This window comes from Prionailurus viverrinus, chromosome A2 (assembly GCF_022837055.1).
Source record: "Prionailurus viverrinus isolate Anna chromosome A2, UM_Priviv_1.0, whole genome shotgun sequence".
NCBI classification, from domain to species: Eukaryota; Metazoa; Chordata; class Mammalia; order Carnivora; family Felidae; genus Prionailurus; species Prionailurus viverrinus.
The window spans coordinates 54,605,156-54,628,536 of record NC_062562.1 but is presented as its reverse complement, the minus strand read 5'-3'; the positions used below and the strand labels follow the sequence as shown (position 1 = coordinate 54,628,536).

Sequence of the window (23,381 nt, the reverse complement as noted above, 5' to 3'; positions counted from 1 at the left end):
GGGACTGAACCACCCAGGTGCTCCAAGATTTCCTCCTTAATCTCCTCTGTTCCTCGGGGGCAGCTCCATTGAATAGGGGCACTCCTCCAAGATCTCCTCCTTGTTGGTAGCCTTATCCAATCTTCCTCCTCCCAGGGAAGGAAACCTGGGCACCGGCTATGCCAACTCAGGTTGGATTAAGAGTGGAAGGTCTGCCCAATCCACTGGACGGAGCTATGGGCCTGCCTGGGTCTTGCCCACACCGGCTAAGGCCTGATGAGGGTCTAAACGAGACTCCACAGACTCTGCTCCCAGGCCCTCAGAACCTAGGGCCACAGTGGGGCAGAGGTTACAGATCTGACTTAACCCTGGGGACAGGGCAGGAGGAGCAGGGATGAGCTGTCACCCTCCTCTTCCCCTCCCCCACGCCCCACACAGGGTTTATGGCCAGGGCTGGAAATGGATCCTTTCCTATGAACTGAACCAGGCCCAACTTGCAGAGGGACGTAAGGGAGGCCTGGCCCACCAAAATCTTGCCGGCCATAGAGACTTAAGTTCACATCCCAGCTTTATCACCTACAGGCTGTGTGACCTTGGGCAGGTTTCCTCTCTCTGAGGCTCAGTGTCCTCACCTGTAAAGTGGAAGGAATAACAGCGCCCTCCAGAGGGGGTGGCTGTGAAGGTTAAACACAGAAGCAGATGTTAGGCTCCAGGGCGCACAGTACGCGGTACCAGTAAGTCCGCCATTAGGCCCCCGCTAAGAGGGTGGGCGACTGCCATTCCCACCTCACTCTGCCCCTGACTCAGAGTTCTATCAATTCTTGATTAGCACTGAATCCGAACTTTCCTCAGCAGAGGCAGAGCCTGGGCGCGGGTCCTTCTTCCTCTTCCCACCGCCAGGACGGTACAGACAACAGGTACAGGGGTGGAGCAGCCCCGGAGGCGCCCCGGCGGAGGGGGCTGCGCCGCAGCGCTGCGGCAGGGCCAAGCCCGGGTCGGGGGCAGTGCGGCCGAATCTCTCCGCTACCCCGCACCCCTTCCCACCTCCAGCCTCCCCGCAACTTTGACCAACTGCACACTGTAGGGTCGGCGCGGGGGTGCTGCCGGGCGTGCGAAGGAAAGTTGGGTCCCGGCGACTGCAGCGTTTGGAACCGAAGTCCCCCGCGGTGAGCACCGGCACCTTCTGACCCCCGACAAACTCCCTGGGAGCCGGGAGGCACGTGGTCGCGCGCCGGCCAAGGCTCGCTCCGGGAACCAGACTCGCGAGCGGGTCGGGGGCTGCGCCCTCGAGGGTTCAGAGCCTGCGCTCCAGCCTTACGCGGCCGCCCTGCCCCGGGTCCCACCTCCACGCGCCCTGCCGAGCGCCCCCGCAGGTCTGCCCGGCAGGGCTCCGCTCCGCACCGCGTGTCCTGCGGTGACCCTGCAAGCTCCGCGCCTCGGACGCGGCCGCCCGCCCTTCGCCTCCCGCGGACACTCTCCGCGAGCGCCCCCGGCCAGCTCTGCGCTGGGTCCGCCCTCCGCGCCCCGCGCCGGTGCTCACCGGCCTGGGCAGCAGCCGCGTCCTACCTTCGTCCGGCAGCCGCTGCAGGCAGAGCGCTAGGTTCCTCCGCCAGCCCCGCATCCCGGCGGCCGCCCTGCGGCCCGGCGCCTCGCCAGCCCGACCCCGGCCCCGGCCCCGCCCCCGCCGGGCCGGGCGGCGCAGCGCAGCGCTGGGGAGGGCCGCGGGCCCGGGGCGCGGCGGGCATGGGCGGCCGCCGAGGATCGGGGGTGTCCCGGCGGCCGCCAGGCGCTCAGCTCGGCTCGCGAGCCCGCGGCTGAGCAGCGACGCTCCCCGAGAGCGCGCGCTTTCCCCGGCGCTGGGGGCGGGGCGGGGCGGCAGGCGGGGGCGGGCGGGCGCGGCGAGCTAGGCTGGAGGAGGACCCCGAGGGGCCCGCTCGCTCTCGCCCCCGCCGCCCACTTGCCACGGCCCTCGCCGCCCCCGTTTCCCACCTCCCCACCTCGGGGCTCTCCGGGCCACATCCTGATAACGATAATCACCACGAATTAGTCAATGAGTGAATGCGTGAAACAATGAACGCGTAAACAAATGGGTGAAGAAGTGAGTGGATGAGTGAATAAACGGGTGTATAGAGAAGTGAGAAAATGAGTGAGCGAATGAATGAATGAGTTAGTGAATTGATGAATGAGAAAATTAATCAGTGAATACATGGGTGAAGGAATATGTAAATAAGTGAAGGAATAAATGTATGAACCAGTGAATCTGCGTGAGTGAGTGCACCCTGGCCTTGGGCCTGTAAGAGGCCTAGGACCCTCCGCAGAAGTCCTCACACCTGCCCTGGAAGGGAGGCCTCTGGGTGGCATCTTGTAGAGGAGACATGCGAGGCCCAGAGAGGGCGGGGCCTGTCTGCGAACACACAGCACGCTGGAGGCCAGTAGGGAGAAGGTGGTCTTGGTGTAGGCCTTGTCAACTGCACCTTAACCACAGTTGCCCTCCATCTGTCTGGTAGCCGTCAAGTTCACCAGGTCTCAGAGATTCTGGGAAGAATAGCCAGGGGAAGGAGCACAGGAGGGTCCCATCCTCAGAAGTCAGTTTGCTTTCTCTATGGGAATGGGGTAGGGGGGTAAAGGGGAGGGGGGTGTACAATCCAGTCAAAGGAGTACTGCACTGCCCTAAAAAAGGAGGAGGACATTCTTTGGAAAAGGGTGAAATGAAGAACAGTGTTTATAATATGTTCAGTAAGTAGAAGGGAAGGCTCTGCATTCGTATTTGCTCAAGTATGTGGAAAATTATCTCCAATGGAAACACTGGTCCCTTGGAGAATGGGCATCATGTGGCCAGGGGCAGGAGGGAGAGGGAGAATCCCCTCCCTCTTTTGTGCCTCTTGAATCCCCTTTTGTGCCTCTTGAAATGTTGAACCCTGGAAATGCATTACTTGTTCAAAAAATAATCTAAAATTAAAAAAATTTAATTTTAGATTATTTTTTGAGAGAGAGAGACAGAGTATGAGCAGGGGAGGGGCAGAGGGAGAGGGAGACACAGAATCAGAAGCAGGCTCCAGACTCTGAGCTGTCAGCAGAGCCTGACGTGGGGCTCGAACTCATGAACTGTGAGATCATGACCTGAGCCAAAGTCTGATGCTCAACCCCCTGAGCCACCCAGGTGCCCCTAATCTAAATTTTTTAAATAAATGTTTACAATATTAAGAAACATCTATACCTCAGTAAAAGCTGTCTCCTCCCTGACGAAGGAAGTCAGCCCATTTGCCTGGACGCCCTCTCTCCAGCACCTGGCTCAGAGAAGGAGAGGTTCTTGTTAGTCATCAGCAGAGTGAAATATGAATGTGGTGGTCAGTGCAGAGCCCTTCTCCCCTTCATGAGTGTTGGGAAGAAAACAGGCATCTTCTGCTTGGATCCTGGGTCTGTCAATCTTTAATTGTAGGTCTTTGGGCAAATTACCTCATTTTTTCGAGCCTCAGATTCTCCATCTGCAAACTAAGGATCATCATATTGTCCTAACAGGGTCCAGTAAGGCTGGAGTCAGGTACTTATATTCCAAAAGATAGTTCAGTGGTGGAACCCCAGCCATCTTGACCCTATCAATAAAGCCACCTAAACTTTGGCTTTCACAAGTACCCCTTTTGTATGGAAAGCGTATGCTTTTTAGGCGATCTTACATCCCCAATACTTCAGCAAGGTTGGTATAATTAGCCCCATTTTACAAAGGAGGGCACTGGCGTTCAGAGAGGTTAACTGTCTTACCCAAGGTCACACAGCCAAGAGTTGTCCAAACTGCATTTAAACCGAGATCTGCCCAGCTCCAAGCACCACCAGACAGCACTGCCCACACAGACCATCTGATATATTTATCACCTGTTCATGCTCCTAAGACCCTCAGATGCATCATATCCCAGCCCCGTATTAATTCTGAATTATTCATCATTTCAGTAAGTAGGGCGCAGGCCCAGAGGTTTAGAGCAAGGGAGGGGCAGATCCGCACTCAGGCCCCAGTCTGCGGAGTGCTGACTCCAGAACTTGTCTTAATGGCTGTGAGCTTCTGACAAGGAAGCGAGCAGAATTGTGAATCACTGCTGTCTGCACCCAGATTGATGAGCTCCACAGCCAGACTGCCCACTGCTCAGAGGATGACAGAGCTGGGATGGCTGAAGGGAGAGGCAAAGATACCAGCGCCAAGGTCAGGAGGCCCCGGCAGAGGAAGGCAGGGAGGAGAGCAGGGCACAGGAGAGAAGTGGCCGCGGCACGAGAGAAAGAGAAGGATTTTAGGAGGATGGATGGCTTGATTGAGAGGAGAGTGTGCTGGTTAACCATTGTTGCAAATCAGGCCACTCTAAACTTAAGTGGCATAAAAAACCAGTGTATTATGGTCATGAATTCTATGGGGCAGGAAATTTGGGCAGGGCAGAGGGGCTGTCTCAGCTCTATGATATCAGAGCCCCAGCAGGTAAGACTTGAAGGCTGGGACTGTAATCATCTGGAGGCTTCTTCACTCACTGGTGCCCAAGCTGGAATGGTTCAAAGGCTGGGCTCAGCTGGGACTGTCACCCCAAGTACCTACCAGTGGCCTCTCCATGTGGCCTGGGCCTCCTTGCAGCATGGAAACCTGGGGGCAGTTGAATCTCTTACACAGGGCTCATGGAAACCGAGTCGTAACAGGTGTGCCAGAGCAGGTGTGCTGTAGCGCAAGGTGGTAGCCGCATCCCCTCGGAAGTCACGGAGCACCACTGCTGGCTAGCCTTGAAATGGTCACAAGCCTCCCAAATTCCAGGGAGGTGGCACAGACCACCTCTCGTGGAAGGAATGTCAAGGAATCTGCGAGTAGACTTCGGCTCAGGTCATGATCTCGCAGTTTGTGGGTTCGAGCCTCGCGTCGGGCTCTGTGCTGACAGCTCAGAGCCTGGAGCCTGTTTCGGATTCTGTGTCTCCTCCTCTCTCTGCCCGCACCCCCATGCTCATGCTCTGTCTCTCTCTGTCTCCCAATAAACGTTAAAAAAATAAATGTTAAAAAAAATTAAAAAAAAAAAAAAGAAAAGTTGTTGCAGTAGAAAGTGAAGAGAAGCAATGTGTGGAGAGGTAACATTAAGAATGGTAGTAAGGGGGCGCCTGGGTGGCTCAGTCGGTTAAGCGGCCGACTTCGGCTCAGGTCATGATCTCGCGGTCTGTGAGTTCGAGCCCCGCGTCGGGCTCTGTGCTGACAGCTCAGAGCCTGGAGCCTGTTTCAGATTCTGTGTCTCCCTCTCTCTGACCCTCCCCCGTTCATGCTCTGTCTCTCTCTGTCTCAAAAATAAATAAACGTTAAAAAAAAAAATTTAAAGAATGGTAGTAAGAAAGGGGCCCCTGAGTGGCTCAGTTGGTTAAGTGTCTGACTCTTGATTTCAACTTGGGTCACAATCTCACAGTTTGTGAGTTTGAGCCCCACGTCAGGCTCTGAGCTGACAGTGCGGAGCCTGCTTGGGATTCTCTGTCTTCCTCTCTCTCTGACCCTTCCCCACTAGTGCTCTTGCTCTTAAAAAAAAAAAAAAAAGAAAAGAACGGTAGTAAGAAAAATAATAGCAGCCCAACCAGGAGGAACTTCACTAGGAATGGGAGAGGCTCTTCTACTGTAGGGAGATTTGAGAGAGACAGTGTGCAAACAGAAGAATATTTGGGGAGTAACAGACAGGAAGAAGTAACAAGAATGACAGCGAGTGAGCAACATAGAATAGAAACAGGAAGAGGCCCAAGAATGGGGGAGATGCTAATTAATGAATGAAGGCAAGAGCAGGAGTAACAGGGGGTGTGGCCAAGTGGTTTAGGACCCGGACCACTCCAGAACCAGGGACCTGGTTTCAAATCCACCTCCAAACTGCACCTCTGGTGACTTTCTGAACTGTACCTCAGTCTTTGTATCTGTAGAGTGGGGATGGTGATACTGACCACATCTCCCTGATGCGGTTGTAATGGGTTACTCCGTTAAAGCATTCAGTGCCTGGTTCATAGTGGAGTCTGTGTGTGTTAGATACCATTACTAGTTCTCTTAATACCGTAGAAATGGGAGAGGTCCCCTGAGCAACAGATACTGCAGGGGGGTGCCTATTAAGGAAGTAGGTCCGGCTGACTCGAAGGCCTGGCTGGCCTGTTGCTACCTCGCTGGTGACCAGGGCATGGGTCCTCCTCAAAGACCCAGCCCACCGCCCAGCACATTCGGTTATGGTGCTCCCCACCCCACAGCCTCTGAGCAGGTCCCTGTGCAGGAGGTAGGGTGGGAACCAAAGCAGGGACAGAACTCAGCCAAGGTTACTCACCAAGGAGTGACAGGACCTGGGCTGCACCCAGGCTTCCAGGCTCCCTCCCCGCCAGGGCTCTCAGGCGAGAAGGGGTGCATGCATGCTCGGTTCCAGGAGTGCTTGGGGCTGGTATACTAGAACCTTCTTGACTCCCAACTCTGACTGCATTTCGTGGGAACCTAACCGCCTTTGGTTGGGAGGGCAGCAGAGCATAACCCGGTCTGGTCTGATGACGTATGGGAGCTGAGCAAACCATTGGGGTGTGGGAAGGAGCTAGCATTACTTATCTTTCTCTTTATTTAAGATTTCCTGGTATTTAATATATGGATTGAGCATGGTGCATATATTCAATTTATAAGTACGTACACCTCTTGGGGGTGTGTGCTCCCAATTGTTTTACGAGTAAAGTGTGAGACCACAAAAGTTCAGAGAACCCTGTGCAAAGGTAATCACACCGTGCAAAGCAGCCCTCTGGGGGAAGGTTACGTTCAATCACCCACTAACAATTACTCTGCAATTACAGCAGGACCCCGGCAGGGCTCCAGAAAAGCCTCTGTGTTCTGGTCTGAGCTCCTGAACAGGACCTCACGCCTCGCTTCTCTTTTCACGCTCTGAGTCTGGGGTTGGCCTCCACCACATCCTGAGCTTTTACTTTGCTCCTCCCTGATTACTGCTATCAAAGAATCAGTAGTCTCCATTTTTATACATCCTTCCTCTTCCAAGAAAATTATCCAGATAATTCCAGACAGATTGCCCAGAAGCGGCACTGAGCACTGGAAACAGCAACGGCTTCAGAATCACTCAGGCCTACGTTCAAATTTCCACTCCACTGTTTCATTCACTCGATGGTTATTTGTTGACCACCTACTACGTGCAAGGCATTCCACAAAATCGTTGCTCTTACACAGCTTACATCCTATGGGAACAGCTTATTTGCTGTGTGACCTTGAGTGGGTCACTGTACCTCTCTGTCAGTTTACCTATCTGTGAAGTGGGGTTCATAACCCCCAACCTTGCAGGGCAGCTGTGATGAGAGGAGGTCTGGGGCCTGGGGCATTCGGTGGAAGGCATCCCAGGTGCCTAGACCTGGAAGAAACCTCAGCCCAACCCTCTTATTCTGCAGCTCTTGACAAATGCTGTCGAGAGAGGGACAATGACTCCTCCAACGCCACTCAGTGAGATAGGGCCGAGTGAGAACTGGATCTTCTCTTGTTCCTCTTTCCTCGAGTCTGAAGTTCTCTGCATGGTCCAGCCAAGGCTGGGGAAGACATCATATTCCTGGGTGGAAAGAAAGCATTCTGACTCTAGAGTTTACCTTCTCCTTGTGCCCTTCCCCAAACCCAGAAGCCAACTTCTTCCCCACACTTCACCACCAAGTGGTCATTGTGGGAAATGTCCCCCAGCTCCCTTTGAGAAACAGCAGCAGCTAATGTGCGGGCCAGAACAATGGCTTGGGAGCCCCAGGCAGCCCAGCATCTGAGTCATGTGGAAATGACTCTTCTTAAATACCTACCTAGTTCAGCCACAGACCTTCAGGGAAAGGCCCCACACAGCCTGGGGAATGCTGAGGAGGAACGTGCAGGAGCCGGGATCAGTCTTTCTTTTCTCATCCCTTAAGTTCAGCTCCAGACACAAACCTGCACATCTTACTCAGCAAAGCAAAGGCCTGATCCCTGCCCCAACCTTTTGTTAAAAAGACCAGTTGGTGGGCATGCTGTGGGAAGTCTGACCCTTTCCCCAGCTACAGGGGCCCACCCAAAGGATGATTTCATTGAATCCACAGAGGTCTCTGCACCAAAGAGTCGTGGGATATACCCCAACCTTTCAGTTGGGATGAATGAGGGTTAAACCCCAGGAGAAAGTTGGGAGGTGGGAGGAGGCACAGGTAAACCAAGACTTAGAAAAATCATGACTCAGACTTGAATCAACATAGCCTCTGATTGGATTTAAGACAACATTCCCCAACTCGAGGTCTGTCACAGGAAAGGGCAATGTCTTATCTGGAGAAACGTAACAACATGAAGATCCTCTCATGCACAATATCTGGCGTTCAATTTAGACAAAAAAAAAAAAAAAATTTTTTTTTCTTAACCAGACACATGAATAAACAAACCAAAATGAAAAAAAATAAAACTGATCGAAAAAGACCCGAAGGTGACCCAAATATGAGTGTTATCAGATGTAGACTTTACAACAACTGTGATTGATATGTTCAAAAGATGTAAGAAGACATGAAGAATTTTTATCAGAGACCTGGGATCTGTAAGAAATAACCAATTGGAAATTCAAGAGAAAAACACAATCACTGAAATCGAGAACCCAGCCAATGTGTTTGCAGATGATTGTGCAAATTTGGAGAGAGGATCTGTGAATTTGAAGATAGGTCAGTAAAAAATATGCAGAAAAATAGCTCAAAAATAAAGAGGAAATATCATGGAAAACACAGGAGAGAGATGTATAGGACGTGGTGAAGAGGTCTAACTATATGGAATTGGAGTCGCAGAAAGGAGGACAAAGAGCATGGAGCAGAAGCAATAGTTCTGATAATGACAAGAATTTTCCAGAATCGATAAAAAGACATCAAACTGGGCCGCCTGGGTGACTCAGTCGGTTAAGCATCAGACTTCGGCTCAGGTCATGATCTCACTGTTCGTGGGTCTGAGCCCTGCGTCAGGCTCTGTGCTGACAGTTCAGAGCCTGGAGCCTGCTTCGGATTCTCTGTCCTTCCCCGGCTTGCACTGTCTCTGTCTCTCGAGAAATGAATAAATGTTAAAAAAAAAAAAAAAGAATATGTCCACATTAAAATGACAACAGCAACAACTGCTTAGCAGTTGGGACTGCCCCTGTGCCTGGGTGGCTCAGTCGACTGAGCAGGTTGAGCATCCAGACAGTTGGTCATGATCTTGAGGTTCATGAGTTCGAGCCTTGTGGTTTTGAATTGTATTTCCCTGATGATGAGTGATGTTGAGCATTTTGTCATGTGTCAGTTGGCCATCTGGATGTCTTCTTTGAAGAAGTGTCTATTCATGTCTTTAGTCCATTTCTTCACTGGATTGTTTGTTTTTTGGGTGTTGAATTGGATAAGTTCTTTATAGATTTTGGATACTAACCCTTTTTCTGATATGTCGTTAGCAAATATCTTCTCCCATTCTGTCGGTTGCCTTTTAGTTTTGCTGATTGTTTCCTTCGCTATGCAGAAGCTTTTTCTTTTGATGAGGTCCCAATAGTTCATTTCTGCTTTTGTTTCCCTTGCCTCTGGAGACATGTTGAGTAAGAAGTTGCTGCGGCCAAGTCAAAGAGGTTTTTGCCTGCTTTCTCTTTGAGGATTTTGACAGCTTCCTGTCTTAGATTTAGATCTTTCATCCATTTTGAGTTTAGTTTGGGGTATGGTGTAAGAAAGTGATCCAGGTTCATTTTTCTGCATGTCGCTGTCCAGTTTTCCCAACACCACTTGCTGAACAGACTGTCTTTATTCCATTATATATTCTTTCCTGCTTTGTTAAAGATTAGTTGGCCATACATCTGTGGGTCCATTTCTGGGTTCTCTATTGTGTTCCATTGATCTCAGTGTCTGTTCTTGTGCCAGTACCATAGTGTCTTAATAATTACAGCTTTGTAATACAGCGTGAAGTCTGGGATTGTGATGCCTCCTGCTTTGGTTTTCTTTTTCAAGATTGCTTTGGCTCTTTGGGATCTTTTGTGGTTCCATATTAATTTTAGGATTGTTTGTCCTAGCTCTAGGAAGAATGCTGGTGTTATTTTGATAGGGATTGCATTGAATATGTAGATGTCTTTGGGTAGTATTGACATTTTAACAATATTTGTTCTTCCTATCCAGGAGAATGGAATATTTTTCCATTTGTTTGTGTCTTCTTCAATTTATTTCATGAGCTTTCTATAGTTTTCAGTGTATAGATTTTTCACCTCTTTGGTTAGAATTATCCCTAGGTATTTCATGGGTTTTGGTGCAGTTGTAAATGGGATCGATTCCTTGATTTCTCTTTCTGTTGCTTCATTATTGGTGCAAGGAATGCAACCGATTTCTGTGCATTGATTTTATATCCTGTGACTTTGCTGAATTCATAGATCAGTTCTAGCAGTTTTTTGGTGGAATCTTTTGGGTTTTCTATATAGAGTATCATGTCATCTGGGAAGAGTGAAAGTTTGACCTCCTCCTGGCCGATTTGGATGCCTTGTATTTCTTTGTGTGGTCTGATTGCTGAGGCTAAGACTTCCAATACTATGTTGAATAATAGTGGTGAAGTGGACATCCCTGTCATGTTCCTGACCTTAGGGGGAAAGCTCTCAGTTTTTCCCCATTGAGGAGGATATCAGCATTAGGTCTTTCATATATGGCTTTTATGATCTTGAAGTATGATCCTTCTATCCCTACTTTCTTCAGGGTTTTTAATCAAGAAAGGATGCTGTATTTTCTCAAATGATTTCTCTGCATCTATTGAGAGGATCATGTGGTTCTTGTCCTTTCTTTTATTGATGTGATGAATCACTTTGAGTGTTTGATGGATATTGAACCAGCCCTGCATCCCAGGTATAAATCCCACTTGGTCATGGTGAATAATTTTTTTAAGGTATTGTTGGATCCAGTTGGCTAATATCTTTTTGAGGATTTTTGCATCCATGTTCATCAGGGAAATGGGTCTATAGTTCTCCTTTTTAGTGGGGTCTTTGTCTGGTTTGGAATCAAGGTAATGCTGGCCTCATAGAAAGAATTTGGAAGTTTTCCTTTCACTCCTATTTTTTGGAACAGCTTCAAGAGAATAGGTGTTAACTCTTCCTTAAATGTTTGGTAGAATTCCCCTAGAAAGCCATTTGGCCCTAGAGTCTTGTTTTTTGGGAGATTTTTGATTACTAATTTGATTTCTTTACTGGTTATGGGTCTGTTCAAATTTCCTATTTCTTCCTGTTTCAGTTTTGGTAGCATATATGTTTCTAGGAATTTGTCCATTTTATTATTATTTATTTATTATTTATTATTTATTTATTATTTCCCATTTTATTGGCATATAATTGCTCATATATTTTCTTATTATTGTTTTTATTTCTGCTGTGTTGGTTGTGATCTCTCCTCTTTCATTCTTGATTTTATTTATCTGGGTCCTTTCCTTTTTCTTCTTGATAAAAACTGGCTAGTGGTTTATCAATTTTGTTAATTCTTTCAAAGAACCAGCTTCTGGTTTCATTGATCTGTTCTACTGGTTATTTTGGTTTCAATAGCATTGATTTCTGCTCTAATCTTTATTATTTCCTGTCTTCTGCTGGTTTGGGGCTTTATTTGCTGTTCTTTTTCCAGCTCGTTAAGGTGTAAGGTTAGGTTGTGTATCTGAGACCCTTCTTCCTTCTTTAGGAAGGCCTGGATTGCTATATCCTTCCCTCTTATGACCACCTTTGCTGTGTCCCAGAGGTTTTGGGCTGTCGTGTAATCATTTTCATTGGTTTGCATGTACTTTTTAATTTCCTCTTTAACTTCTTGGTTAGCCCATTCATTCTTTAGTAGGATGTTCTTTAGTCTCCAAGTATCTGTTATCTTTTCCAAATTTTTCTTGTGGTTGATTTCGAGTTTCATAGAATTGTGGTCTGAAACTATGCATGGTATGATCTCAATTTTTTGTATTTGTTGATGGATGATTTGTGTCCCAGTATGTGACCTATTCTGGAGAATGTTCCATTTGCACTGGAGAAGAATGTATATTCTGCTGCTTTAGGATTAAAATGTTCTGAATATATCTGTTAAGTCCATCTAGACCAGTGTGTCATTCAAAGCCATCATTTCCTTATTGATTTTCTGTTTAGATGATATGTCTATTGCTGTAAGTGGGGGTGTTGAAGTCCCCTACTATTATGGTATTATTATCAATGAGTTTCTTTATGTGTGTTATTAACTGAGTTATATATTTGGGTGCTCCACATTTGGAGCACAAGTGTTTACAATTTTTAGGTCTTCTTGGTGGACAGACCCCTAAATTATGATATAATACCCTTCTTCATCTCTTGTTACAGTCTTTATTTTAAAATCTAGATTGTTTGGGGGCACCTGGGTGGCTCAGTTGGTTGAGTGTCCACCTTCGGCTCAGGTCTTGATCTTGCTGTTCATGAATTCAAGCCCTGCATCAAGCTCTGTGCTGGTGGCTCAGAGCCTGGTGCCTGCTTCAGATTCTGTGTCTCCCTCTCTCTCTGCCCCTTCACCACTCATGCTCTGTCTCTCTGTCTCTCAAAAATAAATAAACATTGAAAAAAAATTTTAAATCTAGATTGTCTGATATAAGTATGGCTACTCCAGCTTTCTTTTGTCAGCCATTAGCATGATAGATGGTTCTCCATCCCCTTACTTTCAATCTGAAGGTGTCTTTAGGTCTAAAGTGGGTCTCTTGTAAATAGCATGTAGATGGATCTTGTCTTCTTATCCGTTCTGTTACCCTGTGTCTTTTGATTGGAGCATTTAGTCCATTGATGTTTAAAGTGAGTACTGAAAGATATGAATTTATTGCCATTATGTTTCTTGTAGAGTTGGAGTTTCTGGTGGTATTCTCTGGTCCTTTCTAGTCTTTGTTGCTTTTGGTCTTTATTTTTTTCCCATCATTTGTCCCCTTAGAGAGTCCCCCTTAAAATTTCCTTCAGGGCTGGTTTAGGGGTCATGAACTCCTTTAATTTTTTGTTTGTCTGGGAAACTTTTCCTCTCTCCTTCTATTTTGAATGATAGCCTTGCTGGATAAAGAATTTCTTGGCTGCATATTTTTCCTTTTCAGCACATTGAATGTATCCTGTCACTCCTCTCTGGCCTGCCAAGTTTCTGGGGATAGGTCTGCTGCAAACCTGATCTGTCTTCCCTTGTAGCTTAAGGACTGCTTTTCCCTTGCTGCCTTCACGATTCTTTCCTTGCCTGAGTATTTTGTGAATTTGACTATGATATGCCTTATTGATGGTCGATTTTGGTTGAATCTAATGGGAGTCCTCTGTGCTTCCTGGATTTTGATATCTGTGTCTTTCCCCAGTTAGGAAAGTTTTCTGCTATGATTTGCTCACATAACACTTCTACCCCTTTTTCTCTCTCTTCATCTTCTGGGACCCCTATGATTCTGATGTTTTTCCTTTATAATGAGTCACCGATTTCTCTCATTCTTAAATTGTGCTCTTTTGCCTTAGTCTTCCTCTTTTTTTGAGGGGGCTTCATTATTCTCCATAAGTTTGTCCTCTATATTGCTGATTCACTGCTCTGCCTCACCCATCCTTGCCACCATGGCATCCTTTCTAGATTGAAGCTCAGTTATAGCATTTCTTATTTCATTCTGACTAGCTTTTACTACTTTCATCACCACAGAAAGGGATTCTAATCTGTTTTCAACCCCAGCTAGTATACTTATTATCGTGATTCTAAATTCTGGTTCAGACATCTTGGTTGTATCTGTGTTAAGTGCCTTGCTGTCGTTTCTTCCTGCTTTTTCTTTTGGGGTGAATTCCTTCATTTCATCATTTTGAAGGAAGAAAAGGAATTAATAAGGTAAAAAAAATTATAATTAAAAAATTGAAAACAACACACACACACACACACACACACACACACGAATCAAATAAATGATGCCATATCCTAGGTGTGTTTTGGTCTGGTTGTTGAAAGGAGCTTGATAGATGAGGGAAAAAAAGAGAAAAAATTTAAAAAAAAAAGAAAATAAAAAGAAAAAAAGGAAAATGTTTGAAAAAAATGAATACAATGAGATAGAATAAAATAAAATGATGGAAGTAAAATAGAATTTGAAAATTTTACAAAAAATAAAAAATACAGTAGAAAAAAATTAAAGAAAAATATTTTTAATAAAAATTGAAAATAAAAATAAATTTTTTCTCTTTCTGTATTCAAGAAGAAGAAAAGAAACGAAAAAGAAAAAAAAAAGAAAATTTAATAGATGGACCAGTGAACATACTGAAATACGATTGAAATTACATCTTTTTCATGTAGAAGTCAAACTATGAAGCTAAGCAGGTGGAGAGACTTGTGGTGTTCATAAAGAGCGAGGTTGGCCCAGTTTGGCAGGGCTTAGTGTAACAGCTCCATTCTCCACTAGATGGAGCTGCTTAGCTTACTGGGGTGGATTGTTGTGGTGTTTATAGGTGTGTATGCGCATGCATGGGGAGGGGTGAAAATGGCAACCCCGGCTACCCAGTCTCTAGTATCAGAACTCTGCTCTCCCCGACCAGCAGTCTCGCACCTGTCCTTTGTCTCCAGCTTCTGTTCAGTGCCTGCTTTTACACTGTCCGTGACCAAGCCATCAGGTTGCCAGGCGGCACCTCCCTCCTGAGTTTTATCTCAGATGCAGCAGTGTTTCCTGACCCCTCACTTCTGAGGGTCTGTGGCTTTGACCCGCTGAGACCTTCTGTGGGAGGGTCTCACTGAGCAATGGCCAGGTGCCAGCCGCACCCAGGAACGTTTACAGGACCGTGCTGCTGCTGGTGCCCAGAGACTGCAGCTGGGTGCCAGCCCGCCCCAGAAAAAGTTCACGTGATCGAGTAGCAGCAACATTTCAGGGATTATGGAAAATCACAACACACATCTGGCACCAGGCTTTGCCCTTGACAACCTTGTTCCAGCACCGGTGAATGTGGTTGTTCTCCGGGGTCTGCTGGTACCTTTGCCTGTGTGGGGGCCACACCGCCTCTACCAGATGTCCTCCCAGCAGGGGAACCTCCTCTCCCCTGTGGCCCGAAGAGTCCCCCAGACCCCACTCTGCTGCTGGGGATTTGCCCTTCCCACCAGAGCACCACCAGGTATCGAGCTGCAGAGTTTCAGCCTCTGTGCTCCCCCTGTTTATAGAGTCTTAATGGAATTTAAACCCTCTCCTTTCTCCTTTCTCCATTTTTAGTTCAGTCCCTGCAGCTATTTCCACTTTTCCATTTTCTCTCCAGCTGCTTGGGGGGGGGGTGTTTTTCCCATACATCCCCCCTGCCCCAGCTCCATCCTCTCTCCACACACAAAAACAGCTACCTGCCCTCCACGGCTTCTCTCTTCCCCAGTTCACCTCTCCACGCAGCGTACCTGCTGAGTTCTGTGGTTCAGGCTGTGCATATTGTTGTGTTAATCCTCAAATCAGTTTTCTAGGTGTGCAGGATGGTTTAGTGTTTATCTGGCTGTATTTCATGGACCCGAGACAAAAAAAAAACTTCCATGCTATTCTGCCATGTTGGCTCCTCTGACCTCAATAGATATTTTTAAAGTACTTACTAAGTACAGGTGCTGTGCCTAATGCACAAAACACAGCTAATTGAGTCACTGTGACTTCCACCATATAATTTAGTAGGGATTTGAAAGAGTGGGAGAAATCCTGTCACATCCTGTTGAAATTCAGGTGAGGCTTCATGAGGGAGGTAGCATTTGAGCTGGGCCCTTAAGAATGGGAAAGCTTTTGGGGCTCCTGGGTGGTTCAGTCAGTTAAGTGTCTGACTCTTGTTATGGGCTCAGATCATGATCTCATAGTTCATGAGATCGAGCCCCATGTCCGAGCCTGCTTGGAATTCTCTCTCTCTCCCTCTCTCTGGCCCTCCCATGCGCATGCTCTCTCTCTCTCAAAATAAATAAATACATAAATTTAAAAAAATAATAAATTTAAAAAGGGGAGCCTGGGAGGCTCAGTTGGTTAAGTGTCCAACTTCAGCATAGGTTGTGATCTCACCGTTCCTGAGTTCGAACCCCATGTCGGGCTCTGTGCTGACAGCTCAGAGCCTGGAGCCTGTTTCAGATTCTGTGTCTCCCTCTCTTTCTCTGCCCCTCCCCAACTCACATTCTGTCTCTCTCTGTGTGTCTCAAAAATAAACATTAAAAACATTTATAAAAATAAAAATAAATTAAAAAAGAAAAGAATTAGATTTCCACAGGAGGTGGAGCTGGCCTGCTACAAGGACATGAGCAACATGGCCAAATGGCCAGTGACAGTCAGGAGAGCCCAACAGTTTGAATGGAGCAGAATATTTGCATACACGAGTCACAGGAGAAAAATAATAGAGCCCTATTAGACCAGATGAGGAGCGTACCTTTGCTGCCAGCCCAAAGGGTGAGGACCACACTTCCAAATCATGAAAACAAATATCTGGGAGTCATAGAGTTCATCTTCTCAACCCTCCCATTTTACAGATGAGAAAATTGGGAGCTGTGAGCAAAGAGAAACTTTTTTTTTTAATTTTTTTTCAACGTTTATTTATTTTTGAGACAGAGAGAGACAGAGCATGAATGGGGGAGGGTCAGAGAGAGGGAGACACAGAATCCGAAACAGGCTCCAGGCTCTAAGCTGTAAGCACAGAGCCCGACGCGGGGCTCGAACTCACGGACCGTGAGATCATGACCTGAGCCGAAGTCGGCCGCTTAACTGACTGAGCCACCCAGGCGCCCCAAAGAGAAACTTTTTTAGTACAAGCATAACATGGACTGATGTGGGCTTTAGAAACATCATTCTTGTGGTTTGGGGGGAGGATAGATTGGAGAGGCAAGATCAGAAACAGGGAGACCAGTGAGGGTTTTTTGAGATGGTCCAAATGAGTATAAGGAGGCCTGTCCTGGGGAAGTGACCACAAAGATAACTGAAAGGGAGGAGGCACATATGGGTGACAGTGTGTGATGTGTGTGCCAGCAATGAAGGCTGGTTGAAAAACCTCATACGAATGAGTTGGGGTTCTCCAGAGAAACAGAACCAATAGGATGTGTGTGTGTGTGTGTGTGTGTGTGTGTGTGTGTGTGTATATGTGAAGATTTTATTCTTATGAGCCAATTTCTTATATATATACTTATATGCATATTTAAGAAATTGGCTCATAAGAATTTATGAGCATGGGCAGGGGAGGCTGAGAAGTCCAGACCAAGGCAAGCCAATGATGTGAATTCCTGTCTGAGTCCAAAGGCAAGAGAAGACCTACGTTCTACCTCAAAGACAGGGAGAGGAAAAGAATTCTTTCTTACTCAGCCTAGTATTCTATTTAGACCTTCAACAGGTTAGATGAGACCTGCCCACCTTGGGGAGGGCAACCTGCTTTACTCAGTCTACTGATTCAAATGTTAATCTCATTTAGAAACACCCTCACAGACACACCTGGAATGATGTTTGATTAAATGTGTGGACACATTACAGCCAGTCATGTCGACGCATGAAATTAGCCATCATGCCATGTTAGCCATGGGCCCTTCTGCCTAGCCTGCTCAGGGAGAGGCCTAGGCCTAGGCTTAGGACACACAGTGTGAACGCATCCCCTAGAACTCGGGGTGATGAGATCGTGAACCTTTTGGGGAAAAAAACTAGCATTTATCAATCCCTGCAAGTTTGTACTAGGGCGAAAGCATGATTTTATTTAATGCTTATAATCATCCTCAGATGAGGGTTTGCATTTTTTTCCTTTAGAGATGAGGGAACTGAGTCTCAGAGAGGTAAAGTGTGGCAGAGCTGGAACCCAAACTTTGTCCAACTCCAAAACTCACATTCCCTCCACCTCATCAGCCAGGGCATACAAATGACTGAAACCCAAATGTATTAGTTATGGTAACATTTCCCACTGTATCAGACAGACACCCAAGTGCATAATGGCTCCACTATCTAAGTTTATTTCTCACTTACTTGAAGTTCAAAACCACCTCCTCCCAGCAGTGATTCGAAGATCAACTTTCTTCCATGTAGTGACCCCACCATCCCCACATGGTCGTATACATTAAGCTGGGGGAAAAGGAAACAGGAGGCAGGAATGTTTAAGAGGGCTTTGGAGTCCAGGCCTGGAAGAGGCTTACATCACATAAAGTGTATATTGAGGGAAAGAAAATGCATTATCTTAGGTTAGGTTTCATTGAGGCAAAGCCTTAGCCAGACTCTTGTACATGTGTTTATCTAGGGAGAGCTTAATTGTAATCAGAAAGGGGTGGGGGAGGGAAGCAGGAGGAGGCAGGAAAGAAATCACTCAAGGATGTGGTTTCAGGAAAAGTGTAGCCTCAGCCTGATCCCACAAGTTGCTCTGGAGCATGAGCGCTACAGGGGGGATCGTCCCACCATCCCATGGGAAGAATGTAACTTCCCAGAAATTCCCCAGGGAGGCTCCTGTTGGCTGAAAGCCATTCTCAGTGGAAAGGTGCAGCTGAGAGCTGTCAGCAGCTAGCACTCACAGAAGCCGGTGGGGGGGGGGGGGGGGGCGCGTGGAGTGCACCACTTTGGTGATGGAGATCTGGCCAGAGCAGGGCCATGAGAGATAAGAGTGGGGACTTCAAAATATTAATTTGATACCCACTGTGAGATAAGCACTGTCCCCACGTCTGAGCTCGCTTTGTCCCCAGGATAGCATTGTCATACTGTATGTTAGTGATCAGACTCTCACTGCCTCTGGAGGGCCTTTGGAGGGCAAATTTGGGTCCATTTCACTTTCAGTCAGTGTTCCTTTCTCCAGCTCCTGTATGCCAGGCCCGCAAGTGCCAGAATCTCTCAGACACGGACCCAGCACCTTGGGAGGCCAGTGAGGGACACAGACAGCTAGGTAAATGGGTCACCACAAGACAAGACTAGCAGAGAAATGCCTCAAGAGTGTTCCCTGCACTTGGCCCCATGCTCGTGCAGAACAGATGGTGGGTATTTGCTAAATGAAGAAGAAGAGGTCCCCAAGGCCTAGCTTGGTCCCTGGCATAGAGTAAGCTGATCAAGAGAAATCTGTGGAATGGATGTCCCTGGGGTAGGTTTGGGCTCAGAAATTACTGGTCACTTATCCATCCTGGCTAAGCTGGATGTTGAGCTGGGGAATGTGTCTATACAGACCCCGGAGCTGCCATCCTCTCTGTGGCTCCCATCCCAGTGGATAGGCCTAATGCCAGACCCCAGCTGCTCTCCACCCCCCTCCCACCCTCTCCCTCATGTCTTTGCAGGAACAGGATATTAAGAGCCTTGAGTGCTGGAATAAAAAATGCTAATGTTAGACCTTCATCCACTGTGATTATTGTCTTTGTCAGTGAGGGCTGCCACAACAAAATGCCAGAGTCTAGGTGGCTTAAACCACCAAGATTTATTTTCTCACAGTCTGGAGACTGGAAACCCAAGATCAAGGTGCCACTGGAATCAGTGTCTGGTGAGGGCTCTCTCCCTGGGGTGGAGATGGCTACCTTCTCACTGCATCCTTAATGGCCTCTCCCCTTAATGGCCATCTGTAATGGCTTCCATGGAGAAAGAGAGCTCTGGTGTTTCTACCTCATCTCATAAGGGCACTAATCTGTCATGAAGACTCACCCTCATGACCTCATCCAACCCTAATTACCTCCTGAAGCCCCCACCTCCAAATACCATCACATTGGGGTTAGGGTTTGAAGTAAGAATTTTGTAGAGGGAGGGCCATCTGGGTGGCTCAGTGAGGTGAGCATCCAACCTCGGCTCAGGTCATGATCTTGAGGTTCATGAGTTTGAGCCCAACATCAGGCTCATTGCTGTCAGCACAGAGCCTGCTTCGAATCCTCTGTCACTCTCTCTCTCTCTCTGCCCCTCCCCTGCTGTTCTCTCTCTCCCCCCCCCCACCTCAAAGATTATAAATAAACATTAAAAAAAAAGAATTTTGTGGAGGGGACATAATTCAGTCCATAGCCACTATCTACTATGCACTGCCTCAGGGCATAAAAGGTCAACAAGAGCGACACAGACCCTGCCCTTCAGGAGCTTAAATTCTAATGGGAAGGGGAGAAGAAAATGGGAGAAAAGTCAAAATACATATGATATACAATGAGTGGTGAGGAAAAAACAAATCAGGAGGATGATGAGGCCAGGCCTCTCAGCAGAGCTGACATTTAGGCTGAGATTTGACTGACAAGGAGAAGGCCATCATGAGACACATGAGGCACTGAGTGAGGGCCCTGACAGCTGGAAGATTAGGAGGCAAGAGCTGGTGGTTGGCAACGAGGCTAAAAAAAATGGCAAAGCCTTATCCCAAGGGCTCTGGAGGTCCCCATAAGGCATTTGGATTTCACCCTAAGGGTAACAGGAAGCCATAGAGAGGTTTTAGGCAGGGGAGAGACATGATCAGATTTATATTTCTAGAAGATTCTTTGGGAGTCTGGGTGAGGTCCATTCTGCAAGGGAGTGGACTTCAAGAGGGATGAAAGTGGGGTGGCAGTTGGAGGCTGGGTAGGGGTCTAGAAATGATCTAGTGGCCTGAGACAAAGCAGTGCCAGCAAGGATGCAGAGAAGGTGGGCAGTCAGCACCATTCAGTCCTAGTACTTCACCCCTCTTGTAGCCTCACCCATTGCAGCGCCTGGCGCCTGCACTCTGAGCTTGGCTGCATGACTTGCTCTGATTGATGGGATGTCAGCAGACGTGGCATCAGCAGAGGCTAAAACAGGCATGAGCTTGTGCTAGCCCTGTGCCTCTGCCACTGCCACCCACTGGGATGGCCTGGTGGAGGATGAGAGACATGTGGAGTCGTCCCAGGCCACGGCCAACTTAGATGCACCCCCCGGCCCCCAAGCCAGCCAACAATCCCCAGACGTATGAGTGAGCCCAGCTAAGTTTGGCAGAACTGCCTAGCCTACCTCTAGCTTATCCTAGACACAACATGTTTATTGTTGTAGGCACTAAGGTCCATGGCTGTTTGTTACACAGCGGTATCGTTATGCTAGGTAACTGATACAAAAGTAAACAGATTGGAGAGTACACCGGAGGCAGAGCCAGCAGAATATGCTGATGGTTTGCATATGAGAATGAGGGTGGAGGAGAGGTCAAGGAGGGCCTCCAGGTTTCTGGGTGCACAGGGTACCCTAAATCTAGAGGAGGAAGAGAGGGGCTGGGAGGCTAGAAAGAGAACAAGCCTAGTGGAGAAGATCAAAAGTCCCATTCTATTTGCTCTGATAACAACAGGGAGTCATTGAGGGCTCTCCAAGCAGGACAGTGACCTGGTGATGGTGACGAAGGGGGTGGCCTGAACCCAAAGTTCTCTTCACCAAATGCCTTTCCTGCTGTGGGACTTTCCCTGAAGGTTGAACTTAAACAAATATCTTTTGTCCATTCTGTTTCCAGAGACAAATAGACCATATCCCCCCTCTTCCAGTTGCTAGGACACTAATCTGTTTGAGAAAGGCATGGGGACATCTGGTTGGTGGGAACAGTGCTTCTGGGAATTTCCTTTGTATCTGTGATTCGTGCTCCAGGGTTCTCCAACGGGGAAGGGGCAGCTCATGGCCAGGCACTGGGGCAGCAGCAAGGAGAGCTGGCAAGTCGGGGAGGGGAGCCCCTTTTAGTGAGCACCGACTGGATGCCTGTGCTGGAACACCTGCTGTTGTATCATGATGTATCCCAGAGGGGCCAGAGCTCAGCGAGAAAAAGAGGTGCCTTAGATTTATCTTTCTTTCAAAGAAAGATTTTGGTTTTGTGTGGGTTATATCCTCTTTCTCCTCACTAGAACATAAGCTCCGTGTGGCTGATCCTTTGTTTGTTCACTCCTGTACCCCTGGTGCGTTGAGAAATCTCTGTTGCGCAGTAATAATAGTACTTAGCGTTGGTGGGGTGGTTACTAGCTGCATGGCACGTTGGTAAGTTCTTTAGATATACAAATTCTTCTAGATTTCAAAATCACCTCAGGAAGCGGGTATTGTTTTGTCCCCATTTTATAGGTGAGGAAACCGAGCATGAAGAAATGAAATAACTTGCCCAGGAAGCAGCGGAACTGGCAGTCCCAGGCAGTCGGGCCCCAGAACCTGTGCTCAGAGCGGTAAGACAATTTGTTGAATGAATCAATGACCTTGCCCCTGTCGCACCGAAAAACTGTGTTCCTCACTAGGACGTCCCATCTGCCTCCCTCATACACACAACAACTAAGGCTTCATCTTTGTGGGGTGTGGACTTCCAGGAGGGTGGGGCTGGGTTTTCCCCCTGCTCCACCCAGCGGGGAGACCACAGGTGGGCTCTTCTCAGAACCACCCAAGTGCAGGGTCACAGGCCTCCCTCCAGGCCACCAGTGGCTTGCTAGGCTCCAGGCACTGTCACCACAGCAGTTGGTGTGGGCAAGTAGGGGGCTGTGCATATAGGTAAGTCAGATAGAGCCAAGAGATGCCTCAGGGCACAGCGTCCTTCCTGCTGCTCTTTCAAACAATGGTCCTCACAGGGTACTGATGAGGACAGCCAGACCCTTCAGCGTTGGGCCCCTTGTGTGGACCCTGCTAATCTCATCCCTCTTCATGGCCTCTCCTCCCCTCTTCCTCAATTCAGGAAACTGTTCAATATTCTGAGGCCCAGGTCACCTGGCTCTTCATCTGTTTTTCCCAAATCTATTAATTAGAACATGAACCTATGCTCTGACTCAGGGTTTCAATGTTTGAAACCCAAAAGGCCACACTCAGAAGAATCAAAATGGCATTTGAAACTCATCAACCGTGGCCTTGGAATGTAAAGTTCCTGGGATTTGAAACTCAAAGGTCTTTTTTTTTTTTTTAATGTTTATTTATCTTTTGAGAAAGAGACAGAGTGAGAGTGGGGGAGGGGCAGAGAGAGAGGGAGACACAGAATCCGAAGCAGGCTCCAGGTTCTGAGCTGGCAGCACAGAGCCCGACACGGGGCTTGAACTCATGAACCATGAGATCACGACCTGAGCCGAAGCCAGACACTTAACCGACTGAGGCATCCAGGCAGGCACTCCTAAAACTCAAAAGTCTTAACTTTTCAAACTAAAATATCTTAGCTTCTGAAATTCTTGGCACTTGAAACCCCAAAGTTTAGAATTTTAAAACTAAATGAATGGCACTGGAAGATGGGGAGAGAGCAAAGAATTCAGGGATAGGGCAGGTGTGTGTGTGTGTGTGTGCGTGTGTGTGCGCGTGTGCACGCGTGTGTTCACATGTATGGGGGAAATATCAGTAAATATTTGTGAATAAAAGGTTAACAAAACTCTTTCCTTCTCTTTTTCTTAATGTTTATTTTATTTATTTTGAGGGAGAGCGCAGGGGAGGGCCAAAAAGAGAGGGAGAGAAAGGATCCCAAACAGGCTCCACGTTGTCAGCACAGACCCTGACGAGGGGCTCATACTCACAAACTGTGAGATCATGACCTGAGCCAAAATCAAGAGTGAGACACTTAACCAACTGAGCCACCCAGGTGCCCCTCTTTCCTTCTCTTAAGAACAGA

General features: G+C 47.6%; 1 protein-coding gene across 2 annotated transcripts in view; it reads right to left on the bottom strand.

Moving 5' to 3' along the window:
• Window positions 1-1,658, bottom strand: part of GRIP2 (glutamate receptor interacting protein 2) — a 96,384-nt gene extending 94,726 nt beyond the window's left edge. For both annotated transcript variants that reach the window (XM_047850517.1, XM_047850518.1), the window contains exon 1: window positions 1,546-1,658. In XM_047850517.1, the coding sequence (XP_047706473.1) occupies window positions 1,546-1,600 (55 nt within the window). In that variant the 5' untranslated portion in view covers window positions 1,601-1,658. The remainder of the gene's footprint in view (window positions 1-1,545) is intronic.
• Window positions 1,659-23,381: the final 21,723 nt, after the last annotated feature.